This window comes from Patiria miniata, unplaced genomic scaffold, assembly GCF_015706575.1.
Source record: "Patiria miniata isolate m_02_andy unplaced genomic scaffold, ASM1570657v1 HiC_scaffold_9, whole genome shotgun sequence".
In the NCBI taxonomy this organism is placed as follows: Eukaryota; Metazoa; Echinodermata; class Asteroidea; order Valvatida; family Asterinidae; genus Patiria; species Patiria miniata.
The window spans coordinates 28,133,512-28,151,170 of NW_024037076.1; the positions used below are offsets into that span (position 1 = coordinate 28,133,512).

Below are 17,659 nucleotides of genomic sequence, written 5' to 3' on the forward strand. Positions count from 1 at the left end.
AAACGAGAACTGTATTGAACATCACAGAGATGATGAACACAAACACTGCATTTCTGACTCATCACCCAATTGTGGTCAATTTTTATATGATAGCGATTTCTTAGCAACTTAAAAAAATACTGCAAGTAAAACTTTGCGCGATCCCCCTGGCATCCTGCCAGTTTGTATACATGTACATGTACAGGACAATTTTCAGTGACGGCCTTGATTGTCCAACCGGCAGGTACCAGTTCTCAGCTGAAAGGAGAGTATGGGTGCGACACCGGACTAACATGCTAGGGTCATTAGTTATACTGAGCTGAGCTCTCCAGAGACCTCGTAAATATCCATATTGGAAAGGATTTATTTGACGTCGGCCTTATTAATGTGTTTTGAAAATTTTAACATGAGGAATCAGAGTTTGGGGCAAATGCATGGCTCAAAATGGTTTACGCACTCTGTGCACAAGCACCCCCCCCCCCCCCAAAGTGAAGAAAAAAGACAGACACATGAAGTTCAGGAACACTGCCACCATGCGCAAAATGCTTACATTAGGACACTACATGTTTTTGCATATTAATGAGCATTTTTGCATATTCAAATTGTTTGCATCTGAACAAGTGTATGTATAAGCATCACGACCCTCACCAGTGACTAGAGGGAGCAGGCAAAAAAAAAACACCCCCATCTGTTTTTTATGTCTACAACTGAAGAAGTTTTTTCCGGTGAGTTAAGCCGTTCTTTTCGGATGGCAGGTGGATTTGTTTGTAGGAGAAAAGAATTGACAAAATTGCCCAGGATGAAAAACAGAGGGACTGAGGAGAACATTTGTTACCTGCCGACGAACTGCTACAAGAGACACTTGCATCTTCACTGTGAAGGCAGTTGCCCTGAGTAGAATAAAAGCAATCCTGTATAGTGTCTTCGGTTCCCCGACAATGCACTACGTCAAAGACTATCGATCCGGTTCCAGGGCCATAGGCTGCGTTCCCTTGAGCTGTCAGTGCTTTTCCATAACCAAGCTGGCGACAAACCACGGTGGCGTCTGCGAGATCCCAGACATCGTCGCAGACGGTGCCCCACATACCCCCGACGTACACCTCCACACGGCCCTCCAGCGCGCTGTCACCGTCAACAAGTCGGATTGTTGACGAATCTGTAATCATACGGGAAATGAATTTGTGTCAATAAATTGAGACAGAAAAATCTCCACCTAAGAAGAGGAAGTTCGGCGCGGACCATCAGTCGACTGGTGGTTGATTTGTGACAGAACTTACGCCTGCACACCAATGGCAACGCATGAATGCCTCTAGTCAAATGATGGTCAAAAGTCCTGGCTCCGCTCGGCTATTGGTAACCAGCGATTGAACCATGCCCCGGTTCCAAATAGTCAACTAGTTTAGTCCAACCATCCTTCATTCAAGTGAAGTTAGTCAAAGTACAGGTTGAGTAAAAAAAAAAAAACGAAACCCAAATGTCGGGACCATTGTGTTAGTGAAGTTCTGCATGTAGCACTTTCAAAATGTAGGATATGAAAGCCCGATTCATAAGCTTTGTTTTAGTACAAGAATCATTCAAATGACTCATGTACTTTTCAAGTTATGGAATTTTAAACACAACCACCGTTTTAAAGTTCTGTCCACGGATCACAAAGTGTTCTTTCAGCAAAACGAAAGCAAATCACATAGGGATGTGTGCGACTTGTTTTCGTTTTTCTGAACCCCCCCCCCTTTTTGGTGAATCCGTGGACAGAATTTTAACATTCCGTAACTTGAAAAGTACATGAGTGATTTGAATGATTCTTGTACTAGAAAAAAGCTTATGAATTGGGCTTTCATATCCTGGATTTTGAAAGTGCTACATGCAAAACTTCACTAAAACAATGGTCCCGACATTTGCGTTTCGTTTTTTTTAACTCACCCTGGTATGGCTAACTATAGTTTGAGTCCAAACTTGCTCTAAGCTGTTCGAACCCATCATCCTATTGACCTTTAAATTTCTGATCTACAAATGGATGACCAACTTGTTTAATATTTTGGAAACCTGTCCACCAAGTCTTATGAAAAACGCTGCTGCTATATCGAATTTGAACCAGCCCAGCTACCCTGGCAATCAATCAAGTGGTAAGACATCTATTATAGAAAGTGGGAGGTTGTGGGTTCGAATCCTGTCTGAGTGAGCTTATTACATTCTCCCCTTTAGCTACCAGACAGTATTGAGTTTACAAGAAATTGAAAGGAATACAGGGAAGAGACAAAAACCAAAATATTTGCCTATAGGTAATAATAGACTGGCCTACCTGACCTGGATGTACCACAGATGACACCCGCTTTCTCATGATGTCCACAGTTAATTACAGTTGACCAGTAGCAATCCAGTAAGTTTGTCTCCGATCCAGTGCACGCCACGTCATCGAACAAAATATCTCCGCTGCCCTGGCCAAAGCGTTCCGAGCCGACAGCTTCAATGGCATTGCCGTATCCCAGCTGGCGACATACCACCCTCGCTTCATCTAAATCCCAGCTGTCATCACAGACCGTTCCCCAAACCCCATTCACGTAAACCTCCACTCGGCCCTGGGATTCACTGCTGCCACCGACGAGACGTAGGGTGAACCTGGCCTCTGAAAAAACAAGAGCACAAAAGTCAAATGCTGGTACCGCCGACTAGACGAATTAGGGTAGTGCCTAATCAATGAAAAGCGTGCTTTTTTTATTCTGTGTATAATTCAAACAGCGCGGTCGATCTCTATCCCTGCCGTTCCAGTGTGACATAGTACGTTTGGACCAAACCATTTGCAGTGAAGGGTGTGCTTTCTTAGCACAATTTACCAGCATTTTCACCATGTCAAAATTACAAATAATACTTTTTATGGAGTCTGAAACCTTTCCCTTGTTCAGAATAAGTTCTTAATCGTCGCAATAAAAAAAATTTGAAAACAATTTATATGAAAAACGATGTAATCTCCCAAAAAAGGGTGAAGCACCCCTTTACAAAATTAATGGATCTGTCCACAGAATGAGAATTTGATGAAAGTCGCGAATCGAAAAGTTGAATTTTTCTTACGGTAGCTACTTGTCAGCTTGTTGCTAAAATTGATTTCATAAGTTTGGTACAGTAAAAGGACCTGTTGTTCTTATAACAAAAATAATCAGCAATTATTGCCACGAAGCAAGTGTTTAGTGCTCAGGGCAGGCTCGGACGGGATGGAACTCGTCGGGAAAATACGTCAGCACTTGTGGGAAAATTTGATCATAGTTCGCTGCCGGGATAGGGCCACGACACGCGCGATAGGTAACACGTACCAGGTAGCAATATACGATGTTCATTTCTCAACGTCATAAACTCGAATTATTACGGTATTTTGTTTACACAACAAAAATGAGATCCCCTTCAACTTGTGTTCTATAGCATCTGGAAATTGCGATGACTATTTCTGTCAGACGTGCGCGGTACACACGTTCGAACCGGCGAACGGCCTATAAGAATATGCTTTTCATTGTAGGCCTATACATTGTACCATGGACATGTACATTATGTATGTACTTCCGAAGCCGAACCGAACCGATGTTCGGAGAAAAAAAAATTCGAACCGACAATCGAACCAAACCAAACTTTGAGGATCAGTTGCAGCACTACAAAAATCTGAGAAAACGGTAACGTCAGACCATGCAGTGACAACGACATCGTGCATGTGCAGCCAGGCTGTTCATTAGTCTGCTCCCTTGCATACTGCGCTAATTAATAAGCGACCATTGCTCCCTCAGTCTGGCTTCCAGACGCACAATTACAAAATTACAACAAAATTACAACACCGTCTGCAAATGGTGCCCGACTAAATTTAGTGCAAAATATATGGGAGCCCAGAGAGGCCACATAAAGCTTATACTCGATCGTACCCCATCTAAAAACACGTTAAAATTGTGCAGCAGCAGGATTCCAGTCAAACCAGTGAGTTTGCCGGTTTTGAGACATCATCTAACATTGAAAAAAAAAAAAAACTTTTTAATTTTGCCGACGCGCATGGCTACGGCAAGGCGCACGCATACCAGAAACCAGAGACTTTTCTTTTTTGGCCTTAGGCCCTATATGTTTCACATTGTAAGTGTTTTCATGAAGAGAAACTTTTGTATCGGGCAAAGATTGATAAAAAGTGCGGCAACATGGAATAATCCTCGCCTAAAGCTCATGCAAGTTATCATCATTCTCAGTACTAACTTGCACAGACGACCCCGGCATCTTCGTTGTGATTGCAGTTGTTAGTGCTTGCTGACTCGCAGTCCTGCAACCGACTCTCCCCTCCTGTACAACGTACGTCGTCTAAAGCTATCGGGACTGATCCGGCGCCGAAAGATGCCAAGCCGGGCGCTGAGATGGCACGGGTGTAGCCCAGCTGACGGCACACTACACTTGCATCGTTGATGTCCCATTCGTCGTCACAGACTGTTCCCCAAGCGCCGTCTACGTACACCTCCACTCTACCTTGAAAAGTGTCACCGCCATCGACAAGACGAATATTCCTTGGGGCTGCAATTGGGGCTGCAAAATCAAACGCACTCACCTCACTCACTACCTTTCAAAATACTCGAAATATGATTTTCATAGATTTTGGTAGATTCAGAAACAAAGATCCGTGGCTCTGTTAGCAGTATTTTTGACGTCCCAATACCACCCGTCCCCCTCCTCCCCCCATAATTTGTTCAGATATAGTCCTGATTCATGTCCAACAAAAGTTGTGCTTGTGAGCGCTTATGTATGATGTGTGTGGCAGGAATATGCAGTGTGGCATATTGGATGGACACAGATGTTGTTGCCAACTTTCGCAGTGGGCGCGGCCTATTGGGTCAGTCCATTATTTCAAAGAGTCAAGAATAAGCCATGGAGGTTACTGCACAACAAGGGCGTGCGTATACAGGGTTTTGTTGGGAATGGGTACCCGATTTCTGTAACGGGTGGGTACCCTCAGACCCGTGATTTTTTTTTGAAATCATAACAAAAACCCAGAAGACCCTTCCCACTCTACTACCAAGCTGCTGGCACGACTGCGTGAATGCTGCGCTGCGCTGGCGCGCTCACTTCCCCTGCGTTCGGCAACTAAACATTTCACTGGCCAACTTTGCAACTAATACTAGATTCCTTTTTATTCGTTAAAGAGACTCATTGAATAAAACTGTAATTTTCTAAGTGTGAAATAAAATATATAGTAAACCTGGGGTTGAGTCATTATTGTGGCAAAGTGAGTGATGTTCACCGATGTTTACATGAAGTTCGTTGAGCAGTCATCTGTCAGCGAACGGCCTGCACACTGTGTACACGCATCACGACTAGCAACGGTGCATTTATAATGACTGGCTGCGCCATCGCCGAGAAAGCAAAGCTAGCTCGGCCCTCGCAGGCCGGCCTACGGTAAGCTTGCACGTGTGCAAATGGTGCCGCGCTTTGATGCTTTGTCAGTCAGCGCATGCGCGCTTCACGCAAGTTGCCTGCCGAGTAGCATATGGTTACGTGCGTTGTGATTGGTTCTTTTCGTTTGATTCATCCACAATCCAGACAGCGGGAAATTGTTGGTAAATGGACTCAAAAGCTGTTTTACTCATATTTTTCTTTAACAATTTATCGGCAAGTAATCAATAGAAAAGGGTGTTTGCCTTTCTGAAATGTGTCGAAAATTACAACTTTAGGCAGTTTCGTGTAATAAAATTGATAAAGTGCAATCGGGTCTACGTCACGGCCTTACTATGCAAGTGTTGGGTTTAAGTTTCAGGAAAGGATTTACACACAGGTTTTCAGACTGGCATTCCAAAATCACTTCAAACCAAACACTGCGAGGAAATATTGCATTACTTTTGCATAGACCAGGCTCTGGTGTTGTTCTTAACAAGTACTCTACAGCTACCAATCAAACTGCTTTAAATGCTCAAATTGATTTGCATCTCGGGACTATTTTAGTTCGTCAAGACTCTTAAATGACAGTCGGAAAGCGCCAGTCATAGTGTAAAGATGTTGTTAATGAATGCTCTGAACTGTCATGAAGAAACTATGGGCTAAAGTTTTCTTACGCTGAGCTACTTCAGAACAAAAACACTACCTGAAATATTTACTCGACCTCGACATAAGCAATGGCCAAGCATCTTGCCAACATTGAATTCTGCAGTGTGTTAAATTATATTGTGTACGATAAGCTTTTAACAACACGAAAGGTAGGTATCGCATATGAACAATCAAGTTAGATACTCCATCCTCCGGCGAGTCTGTAAACAAAATCACAATAAATTAAAAATTATAGTAAAAAAGAAATTTGAAACTTACATGACGGAGTCGGGCTGGGTGCTGAGCAGACCACACCAGCGTCTTCATGGTGTCCGCAATTGTCGATGGTCGACAACGGACAAAGGTGTAACATGCTTTCATCACCCTGGCAACGCACATTGTCGTACTTGATGGGTCCGCTGCCTTGTCCAAAGTACGCCAATGAATGAGCGTGCAGGGCATATCCGTAGCCCAGCTGTCGACACACCACTGTGGCGTCTGACAGATCCCAGCTGTCATCGCAAACTGTTCCCCACGATCCGTCGACGTACACCTCCACTCGGCCCTCCAGATAGCTACTACCGTTAACGAGACGTATGGGGTAATCCACTAGAATTTAAAAACAAAACAATCAAATAAAACGTTAATGACATTGGGGGCCTTTTCGGTTTAAAATCCTCATAACAACCCTTGGTTTCAATGCTTCCTCACACACTAAGACAGTACACCCTTTTGGTAGAGAGCCCGTCACATGGCCAGTTTTAAACCGTTGATAAAGACCGGTTGGCTGGTCTTAAACACTGTTCCGGTGTGAAATGAAAATTGGGCTCGTAAATCTGGTGCCTTTTACCGTTTTATTGGTTAAACGTTCACTGTCCTCACGAAGGCATGCGCAATACTACCAGTGAGTCAGTATTACATTGTCCTAAATTCACACCACACTGTCACTAGCACAGCTGCGTTCTGTGCCACGTGCACCAATCTAATCTCATATATAATAAGGAGTTTTTTTACAGATATATGTGACAGGGCCATACCATAACCAATGATGATAATATAGCTAGAGGGGCGTTTTGAAAAACATGAAGTAGAATTGTTGAACAAAATTTATAATTTTGACTTGTTTTGACTTTTGGACCTAAAACTTTCGATTTTTGACCGAAAACGATGAAAAGGTAAATTTATGAATTGCCGGAATAAATTTGTGGTAATCCTTACTTTTAGGACCCCGTTCCTATATAGGAAGGGAAAGACTCACTAAAACAGTTGACTAAATGACACTCAAAATTGACATTCTGATACTTCTTGGCACATCTGAACAATTGGCAATGACACCTCCTTGAATATCAGCAGGTTTAATTTTGTGGAAAGAGGGCAGGGCTTTGATTTATGAGGGAAATTCAGGGGTAAAAGACGATGATGAGAAAACAGACACAAAAATAACAGCGTTGCTGTTGAAACCCCTCAGCCAGAGTCAAGTTATCATCCGGAAACCATTAACCTTTAACTCAACATGGTGACCTTGACCTTTGGCCTTTGACCCCAGAACCAGTCCCAACATGCCTGTACCGATGGAAAACCCCCTACCGAAGTTAGACACCAAAATTTCATTTCTAACTCAAGTTATCATTCGGAACCATTTACATTTAACTCACCACGGTGACCTTGACCTTTGACCTTTTGACCCCAAAACCAATCCCAGCTTGCCTGTACCCAAGGGCAACCCCCTACCTAAGTCAAACACCAAAATCTAATTTCTTACTCAAGGTATCATCCGGAAACCATTTACATTTAACTCACCACGGTGACCTTGACCTTTGACCTTTTGACCCCAAAACCAATCCCAACTTGCCTACCCCCAAGGGTAACCCTCTACCAAAGTTAGAAACCAAAATTTTATTTCTACCTGAAGTTATCATCCGAAAACTATATACCTTTAACTCACCACGGTAACCTTGACCTTTGACATTTTGACCCCAAAACCAATCCCAACTTGCTTACTCTCAAGGGCAACCCCCTACCAAAGTTAGACATCAAAATCTCATTTCTAACCCAAGTTATCATCCGGAAACCATTTACCTTTAACTCACCATGGTGACCTTGACCTTTGACCTTTTGACCCCAAAACCCATCCCAACTTGCCTACTCCCAAGGGCAACCCTCTACCAAAGTTAGACACCAAAATATCATTTCTAACTCAAGTTATTATCCGGAAACCATTTACCTTTAACTCACCACGGTGACCTTAACCTTGACCTTTTGACCTCAAAACCAATCCCAACTTGCCTACTCCCAAGGGCAACCCCCTACCGAAGTTACAACCCCAAACAACATTTCTAACTCAAGTTATCATCCGGAAACCAAGCTACCCGGACGGACGGACGGACGGACAGACATACGCACTTTCCAGCCAGACGGAATTGTGGGGTGATAGCATTGTGTTCCCATTATCCCTTTTTCTAAAGATTCCCTTCTGGGGTGATGTTTTTCTATTGTTAAAAAAGTGGGGTGATGTGTCCTGAAAGGAACATCACCCCACAAGGGTGGTATGGTCAGAACGGTCGGACGGACGGACGGACGCCCTAGGCGATGACAATACCCCTCGAGCCTCTCGGCTGAGGGGTAAAAACCAAGATGGCAAACGTGAAAGCTCGATGCGAGGAAAGCTCAATTCTGATTGGCTGATAAAAAATAAACATCTTATTTATTTTTGGTCTGGTTCCCAGACCAAAAGATTAAGGAATAGTCAGAATCTTTTGGTCTGAGAACCAGACTAATTTATTTATTTTTAGTCTGGTTCCCAGACCAAAAGATTCAGGAGTAGTCAGAATCTTTTGGTCTCGGAACCAGACTAATTAATTTTTTTAGCAGCCAATCAGCATTGGGCTTTCATTATGTAGGGCTTTCACGCGTGTGAGAACTACAACATGCACGTCTGACTGCGAAAAAAGGTAGGAAAGTCACATTTTCTTCGAAAGTGCTTTCAAAACTAAACATGAGTTTATAATATGAAGAAAAAAGACTGCTTTAGCCTGCAAGAGTCACTTTGGTACTGGACGGTCATATCTGCAAAAGTCAGTTTTGAACAGAACTTGTAAAATAACAGCGTTGCTGTTGAAACCCCTCAGCCAGAGTCAAGTTATCATCCAGAAACCATTAACCTTTAACTCAACATGGTGACCTTGACCTTTGACCCCAGAACCAGTTCAAACATGCCTGTACCGATGGAAAAACCCCTACCGAATTAGACACCAAAATTTCATTTCTAACTGAAGTTATCATTCGGAACCATTTACATTTAACTCACCACGGTGACCTTGACCTTTGACCTTTTGACCCCAAAACCAATCCCAGCTTGCCTGTATCCAAGGGCAACCCCCTACCTAAGTCAAACACCAAAATCTCATTTCTTACTCAGGTTATCATCCGGAAACCATTTACATTTAACTCACCAAGGTGACCTTGACCTTTAGACCCCAAAACCAATCCCAACTTGCCTACTCCCAAGGGCAACCCCCTACCAAATTTAGACATCAAAATCTCATTTCTAACTCAAGTTATCATCTGGAAACCAATTACATTTAACTCACCACGGTGACCTTGAACTTTGACCTATTGACCCCAAAACCAATTCCAACTTGCCTACTCCCAAGGGTAACCCTCTACAAAAGTTAGACACCAAAATCTCATTTCTTACTCAAGTTATCATCCGGAAATCATTTACCTTTAACTCACCATGGTGACCTTGACCTTTGACCTTTTGACCCCAAAACCAATCCCAACTTGCCTACTCCCAAGGGTAACCCTCTACAAAAGTTAGACACCAAAATCTCATTTCTTACTCAAGTTATCATCCGGAAATCATTTACCTTTAACTCACCATGGTGACCTTGACCTTTGACCTTTTGACCCCAAAACCAATCCCAACTTGCCTACTCCCAAGGGCAACCCTCTACCAAAGTTAGACACCAAAATATCATTTCTTACTCAAGTTATCATCCGGAAACCAAGCTACCCGGACGGACGGACGTTCCAGCCAGACGGAATTGTGGGGTGATAGCATTGTGTTCCCATTATCCCTTTTTCTAAAGATTCCCTTCTGGGGTGATGTTTTTCTATTGTGAAAAAAGTGGGGTGATGTGTCCTGAAAGGAACATCACCCCACAAGGGTGGTATGGTCAGAACGGACGGACGGACACCCTAGGCGATGACAATACCCCTCGAGCCTCTCGGCTGAGGGGTAAAAAATAGAGGTGTCCTAAAAGTAAGGATTACCAAATTTGTGTTTGGCCGGTATTAAACACTTGTTTAAGACCGGTTTGGGCACAATTGCAGAATACCCCGCCACTCACCTATCCTCGTATCCGGATACGCGGATACGGAGTCACGCTTGGATGCTTCCCCAAAACCACACGCGTGTGCCACCCCGTATCCCCGTATCCGCGTATCCACTTCCCGGCACCTACTTTGGACTTACTCCTAGAACTATGAGTAGTGGAGCCTCATAGATTTAGAACCCCGCAAAATTGTTTTCAGCACAAAACACTAATTAAGTACAAAAACGGGGAAAAGTTCCGTACTCGATCGTCAATTTATCTGCTGCCAAACATATTAATTGTCACCTCACCTTGTCATTTACGTCGCATGAGCCTGCCAATGATAGTGCAAGTACGTCTGTCATGCGCGAATGCAGCAAGCAAAGGAAAAAGAAAAAAGAATTTAAACAAGGGTCGTTAGCCCACCCAAGGTGATGCACACAATTATTCCACACCAGACAAAAGGATTAAATAAATAACAAATATGCACTTATTTATTACAATGAACTAGAAATAAATTACAAAAAATATATACAAGTAACCAGGACCAAAACATAGGTATACACAAAAACCAATCAACCAAGTAATAACTTAAATGAAAGTACACCAAGTAACTTTCAATGCAACCATGCAAAATCTTGAATTATGCAAAAACAACTCTCAATCAAGCATGCACCATGCAAGTCTTAAAATTAAGCAACAGAACAAATAAAGCAAAATCTATCAACTCCAAGTTAATGATCACAAACAGAAATTATACACAATCAAGTATATGGTACGTCATGCACATGCAGGTCAGCTTGAGCGACTCAAGTCAGGTACATACCTTGGATTTCAGCCTAGTAATACCCTGGTTCCTGGAGAATATATGAAACAACTTACAAGTTAGAGGTTATAGTACAATCACAACTACAGAATTTGCAGAAAAGTGAGCTTTAGTTTTAGGGTTCAACCGTCCTTCAGGCCTACAAATACAGGCGACTCTGACAACGTCATTATGAATATTTATTTTCTCATGAATATTTAGTTTATTTCAATGGATACTTCAAATACGTCCAAAGATTGATTATTGCAACAGCGATCATGTGCGGCCTAGCGGTTAAGAGTCTCGTGTATTAAGCAAGCGTCAGAGGTTCGAATCTCAATGAAGTACCTGACTGATTAATAAAAAGAAATTAAGGAAAGGAGAGGGTGAGAGTAGAGGAGGGAAAGTGGAGGAATAACCATAAAAGATGTAACTTTTGGCGCTAGAAAATTAATAGAAAAAAGTGGCGATCGAGTACGGAACTTTTTCCCACCTCATGACATACTCACAAAATATGCGCAGAACAAACATCGCTGGATTTTGTCGTTTTTTGGGCTAAAATGATGAAAATATGCCCTTTCCGCACTGAGCCAACATGACACTTGAAACGTGCATGCATATGATCGAGCGATGATTTTTTGGAAGCGCCGCGGGGGGTACGGTACAAGTGAAATGATAGTATGCGCATGCGTACAAGTGCTTGTACCATACCCCCCGCGGCGCGCTCAGAGTGAACCGAAAATCATCGCTCGATCATACGTCATATGCATGCACGTTTCAAGTGTCAGGTTGGCTCAGTGCGGAAAGGGCATATTTTTCATCATTTTAGCCAAAACAAGTCAGGTGTGTTTACAAACACAAATGCCCCGCAACCGTGACTGTTTCCATGACATAACACCACTCTTTTAACATCAACTTACATTGTACATGTACCTTGGTCACATGAAATGTTCATTGACAGCAATGCGATAGGCCTATTTGGATTACCAAGTTCACATGTAAAGTATTTCTCAAGTAATCACGCTTTTGTTTTAGCCACTGTGACCTTGATCCTTGACCTTTTGGCCCCAAATGCAATAGGCTTCTTAGGATTGCCAAGGACAATCCACAAACCAAATTTGAAGTTCATATGTAAAGTATATCTCAAGTTATCACGCTGACAAAATTTCTTTTGTTTTTGCCACTGTGACCTTGACCCTTGACCTTTTGGCCCCAAATGCAAAAGGCTTCTTAGGATTGCCAAGGACAATCCACAAACCAAATTTGAAGTTCATATGTAAAGTATTTCTCAAGTTATCGCGCTGACACAATTTCTTTTGTTTTAGTCACTGTGACCTTGACCCTTGACCTTTTGGCCCCAAAAGCAAAAGGCTTCTTAGGATTGCGAAGGACAATCCACAAACCAAATTTGAAGTTACCCTAGCATCGACAAGCTTGTGAAGTTTACCAGCAAGGCCGCACGGGAAGCGAATGACCCAGTTTATGGTCTAGAGGAGCGCAACAAAATTTCTTTTGTTTTTGCCACTGTGACCTTGACCCTTGACCTTTTGGCCCCAAATGCAAAAGGCTTCTTAGGATTGCCAAGGACAATCCACAAACCAAATTTGAAGTTCATATGTAAAGTATTTCTCAAGTTATCGCGCTGACACAATTTCTTTTGTTTTAGTCACTGTGACCTTGACCCTTGACCTTTTGGCCCCAAAAGCAAAAGGCTTCTTAGGATTGCGAAGGACAATCCACAAACCAAATTTGAAGTTACCCTAGCATCGACAAGCTTGTGAAGTTTACCAGCAAGGCCGCACGGGAAGCGAATGACCCAGTTTATGGTCTAGAGGAGCGCAACGGCAGAGAAAAGTTTACTCCAAAGAAGGGAGCAAACTTCAATGTACAAGCTTCCAGTGCCCCCGATGAAAAGGCCAGAAGCAAGCCAAGATCATTGAATCAACGAGCGAGCAAAGCTAATGAGTTCACCTCTGCAGTGAAGAGTACAATTTGTCCATTGTGCTCGGGAGGCCATTGCATTGTCACCTGTACGAGTTTCCGTAGGTTGACACCTGCTGATCGACTGGAAGTGGTGAGTGACAAGAGACTTTGCTTCAACTGTCTCACCATTAAGCGTCACTTTGCCAGGGAATGTGACCAAGCTTCCTGTGATGTGCCTGGATGTACGACAAAGCATTCAAGACTGCTGCATGGTGCTTTCCTGGCATCGATTCCGAGTGGAGAGCGTGAGAACACGCTTAAGAAAAGCGTTGACGCCCAGACGATCGGAGCCACCAGTTTTGTGTGTGGCGCAGACGAGAAAGAGCGATCTAAAGTGGCCTTACCGGTGGTTCAAGTCCTTGTGAGAGCCAACGGTAGGGAAGATCCCGTCAGGACCAACGCTCTACTTGACCCTGGGAGCAACAAAAGTTTCTGCTCCATGGAGCTGATAAAGATGCTAGACACAGAAGGCAGTCCACAACCCCTTACCCTTGACACCCTCAACAAGAGTTCACAAGTGGAGACACTCGAAGTTGCTCTTAGCATATCTGGCGTGAAGAGTAGCCGAATCAAAGCGTTTCATCTACCTCGAGTGTACGCCTTGAAAGATTTTCCACCCAGTTGGAATAATGGCGGACGTTGAGCATATGTTCCATCAGGTGCGGGTTCAAAAACAGGACAGAGACGCCCTGAGATTCCTTTGGTGGCCAGACGGTGATACCGTTAAATCCCCCGACGTGTACCGCATGGCAGTACACCTGTTTGGAGGCGTGTGGAGCCCCAGTTGTGCCAACTTTGCCCTCAGACGGACGGCAGAAGATAATGTGGACGACTTCAATGCCGATGTTGTGGCTACAGTGAATGAGAACTTCTACGTGGACGACTGCCTGAAGTCCCTAGATTCCAAGGGTGAAGCAGTTGAGACGGTGAAGCAGTTGACTGACATACTGGCGAAGGGAGGTTTCCGCCTGACAAAGTGGATTAGCAATAGCAGAAGAGTAATTGAATCTGTGCCGCTGGAATAGAGAGCCAAGGGTGTCAAGAACATTGACCTTAGTCAAGAAGAGCTACCTGTTGAGAGAGCGTTGGGAGAGCGTTGGGAGTCCATTGGGATACTGAGCACGACTTACTCAGAATGAAGATCAAGTCAAAACATGGTAGTCAGACAAGAAGAGGCTTACTGAGCGTCATCTGCTCAGTGTATGACCCATTGGGGTTTGTTAGCCCGTACGTCCTTCGGGCGAAGCTCCTCTTTCAGAACGAGTGCCGAATCGTTGGCAAGAGTTGGGATGATCCCTTAGAGGCGGAAACTCAGGATCACTGAGCGAAGTGGTTAGATGAGCTTCCTCTTTTGAAGAGTTTGCTGTTGAAAGATGCCTCGTGCCAAGCAACTTCGGAGAGATAAGTGAATGCCGTTTGCATCACTTTTCAGATGCCTCTCAAGATGCGTATGGGAGTGTATCTTATGCTCGTTTTGTCAATTCTGCGGGAGAAGTCCACTGTAGTTTTCTGATAGGAAAATCACGCCTGGCACCTCTGCAGACGATGACGATACCCAGACTGGAGCTTTCTGCAGCAGTAGTAGCTGTAAAGATGGAGCAGATGCTACGAAGGGAGCTGAAACTGAACGTCTGCGGGTCCACGTTCTGGACTGACAGCATGCTGGTGCTGCAGTACATCAAGAACACATCAAAGTGCTTGCACACGTTTGTAGCCAACAGGGTGGCTGTCTTACATTATGGTTCATCTGTTGACCAGTGGCGATATGTAAATACCGATCTGAATCCTGCTGATGACGCATCGAGAGGCCTGGATGCGCACAACATGATTTCCAAAGAACGGTGGAGAAAGGGACCAGAATTCCTCTGTCAGGATGAGAAGAGTTGGCCAGCAACTCCTCAAGCTCCAAATCTTCTCGAGACGGACCGGGAAGTAAAGAAAGTAGCAGTGTCACGAGCTACGGGAGGCGCAGTGACAGCTGATCCTGTGGCAAGACTTATCAGCAAGTATTCCAGTTGGAACCGTCTAAAGAAGGCTGTGGCATGGTTCTTGCGTTACAAGAAGTGGTTGATTGAACGCAGATCTCGATCCATATGGAGTGGAAATCGACTGACCGCAGCAGAGATGGATTATGCAGAACTTGCTGTAATAAGATACGTGCAAAGAACCAACTACGAGCAGGAGATCTGAGACTTACAGAAGGGGAGACGTTCAGTCCAAAGGCAAAGTCCCATCTACAGTCTTGAGCCAATTATCGATGACAACGGTGTTCTGAGACTTGGTGGTAGGCTCAGACAAGCGCCCATAGAGGAGAGTCGAAAGTTCCCTTCGATTCTACCTAAGCATCATCATGTGTCAACCCTGATTGTTCGTCATGCACATGATACCTCGGGTCATTCAGGCAAGGAACATGTACTATCTGTGGTGAGACAGCAGTATTGGATTCCGAAGGCCCGGTCACTGATCAAGAATATCCTGAAGGCATGTGTTGTCTGCAAGAGACTGTAGGGAACACCACAGAAACAACGGATGGCAGATCTTCCCAAATGCAGAGTTACTCCAGGAAAACCTCCATTCAGTTATGTGGGTGTTGATTGTTTTGGGCCTTTCTATGTGAAACGTGGGAGGAGTAAAGAGAAACGCTATTGATGTCCCTTCACGTGCCTCTCCACAAGAGCCATACACCTTGAGAGTCTACATTCACTGGAGACAGATTCATTTCTGAATGCCTTCATGAGGTTCGCAGCTAGACGAGGTACGCCAGAAAAAGTGCTCTCTGACAACGGAACCAACTTTGCTGGAGGCGAGAAAGAAATGAGACAGGCCATCTCCCAACTCGAGAAGGATAGTCAGTTGCATGGATTCACCCTCGTCAAGCACATTGAATGGAAATTCAATCCACCTGCAGCTTCGCACATGGGTGGTGTCTGGGAACGGCCAATACGGACCGTACGGAAGGTGCTAGGAGCACTTCTGAAAGACCAAGTTCTAGATGACGAGCGCCTGAGTACCATATTTTGTGAGGCCGAAGCCATAGTCAATGATCGGCCTATCACCGCTGTCTCTGACGACCCGAATGATTTGGAGGCCCTCACGCCGAGTCATCCGCTCAAATTCAGACCTGAGCATCCAATGCCATTGAATGGTTTGACGGACGGAGACAAATATTGGAAACGATGGAGACATGTTCAGTATATGGCAGAGAGGTTTTGGAATCGATGGATTTCCGAATACTTACCAACCCTGCAGCGGCGGCAAAGATGGATTGAGCCACAAAGAAACATCAAGTCAGGCGATATTGTGTTGGTCAGAGACGACAACACTACTCGTGGCCAGTGGCCATTGGCACGAGTAACGAGGACTTTCCCTGGCGTAGATGGACTGGTACGCACAGTGGAAGTTCTGTCACGCGGTGGCATCCTCAAGAGGCCAATAACCAAACTTTGCCTTCTAGAAGGCGAACTGGATTGAAGATATCAACAATTGAGCTTTATTCTACCAATTATAACTTAAGTTTTGTTTTGGTTTTTGGATTTCTGGTTGACTCAACATTTGGAAAGAATTTGAATCACTTAAGCCTTTTGTTGGAGTATTTTTTAATGTTAAACTGCATAATTTTAGTCATTGTAATATTATTTGTTATTAATTGATTAATGGTTAATTGAATGTGTAAATGTTGGCCTGTAGAGCAACATTTAAGGGGCCGGGATGTTAATGACAAAAATGTTTGTCAGCGGGCGTTGTAGCGCGCGCGCCTGGCGCAAGCATGCCTTTGCGCGTGTGCGCTGCGCTTACAAAATAATCGTTCAAATTCATATTAATTTCATTAATAGAAGTGTGCTACAAATGCCAACAAAGTCGTAAGTAAATTAAAATACTCTAATTATTGATTCGTTCATTTTCAAACTGCATGGATATTCATGACCGAAATATGATGTATATTTGTAGCTTAATAATTGGAACCTAACGTAATGTTTGTATTGTTTTTCATATTATTTTATTGTTACAGATTAAACGAAGTTATCACCAGTTGTGTGATGTCGGTGACCAAATCATTTATGGCACAGCCGCCGCCGTCGGTAATCTTCTACATCCCCTTTTCCGACATATAATGACCACGCCCACTTACCCTGTCCATTTGCGCCATCAGTGTTCAGCAAAAGGAAGATCAGAGCCAAACTCAACCTCGTCCATTCCTGTAACGTTGCCATGTTTAATAATAATATGAACATGGACAATGATGTTTTTTTACGAATTTCCGTTCATTCAGTGTTTGTTATTTCCGAGAAGAAGAAGAAGAAGAAGAAGAGTGCCCGATGATTGCAACGTTGTTTTTTTCCTAGTCTGGTTCCCAGACCTGACAATTATTCCCGACCCGCGCTAGCGCTCACGTCTGAAATTGTAGGTCAGGCAGCCTCCGTGGCTAAAAATAAACATGACGACATTAATGGCCCTTTTTCAAAGCGCGGCTTCGTTTCCGATATTTCGCTTTATCACTTGTAGCTTTTAATGTTCTGATAAAATCTTTAAATAAATCACTTGCTTC

At 43.8% G+C, this 17,659-nt stretch overlaps 1 protein-coding gene across 3 annotated transcripts in view; it reads right to left on the reverse strand.

Moving 5' to 3' along the window:
• Nucleotides 1–17,390, reverse strand: part of LOC119720268 (deleted in malignant brain tumors 1 protein-like) — a 32,247-nt gene extending 14,857 nt beyond the window's left edge. For all 3 annotated transcript variants that reach the window (XM_038189897.1, XM_038189893.1, XM_038189896.1), the window contains exons 1-5: nt 17,243–17,390; nt 6,289–6,618; nt 4,198–4,518; nt 2,279–2,602; nt 815–1,135 (exon numbers count right to left, since the gene is read on the reverse strand). In XM_038189897.1, coding sequence (XP_038045825.1) covers nt 815–1,135; nt 2,279–2,602; nt 4,198–4,518; nt 6,289–6,618; nt 17,243–17,345 — 1,399 coding nt within the window. In that variant the 5' untranslated portion in view covers nt 17,346–17,390. The remainder of the gene's footprint in view (nt 1–814; nt 1,136–2,278; nt 2,603–4,197; nt 4,519–6,288; nt 6,619–17,242) is intronic.
• Between the last annotated feature and the right edge of the window lie 269 nt (nt 17,391–17,659).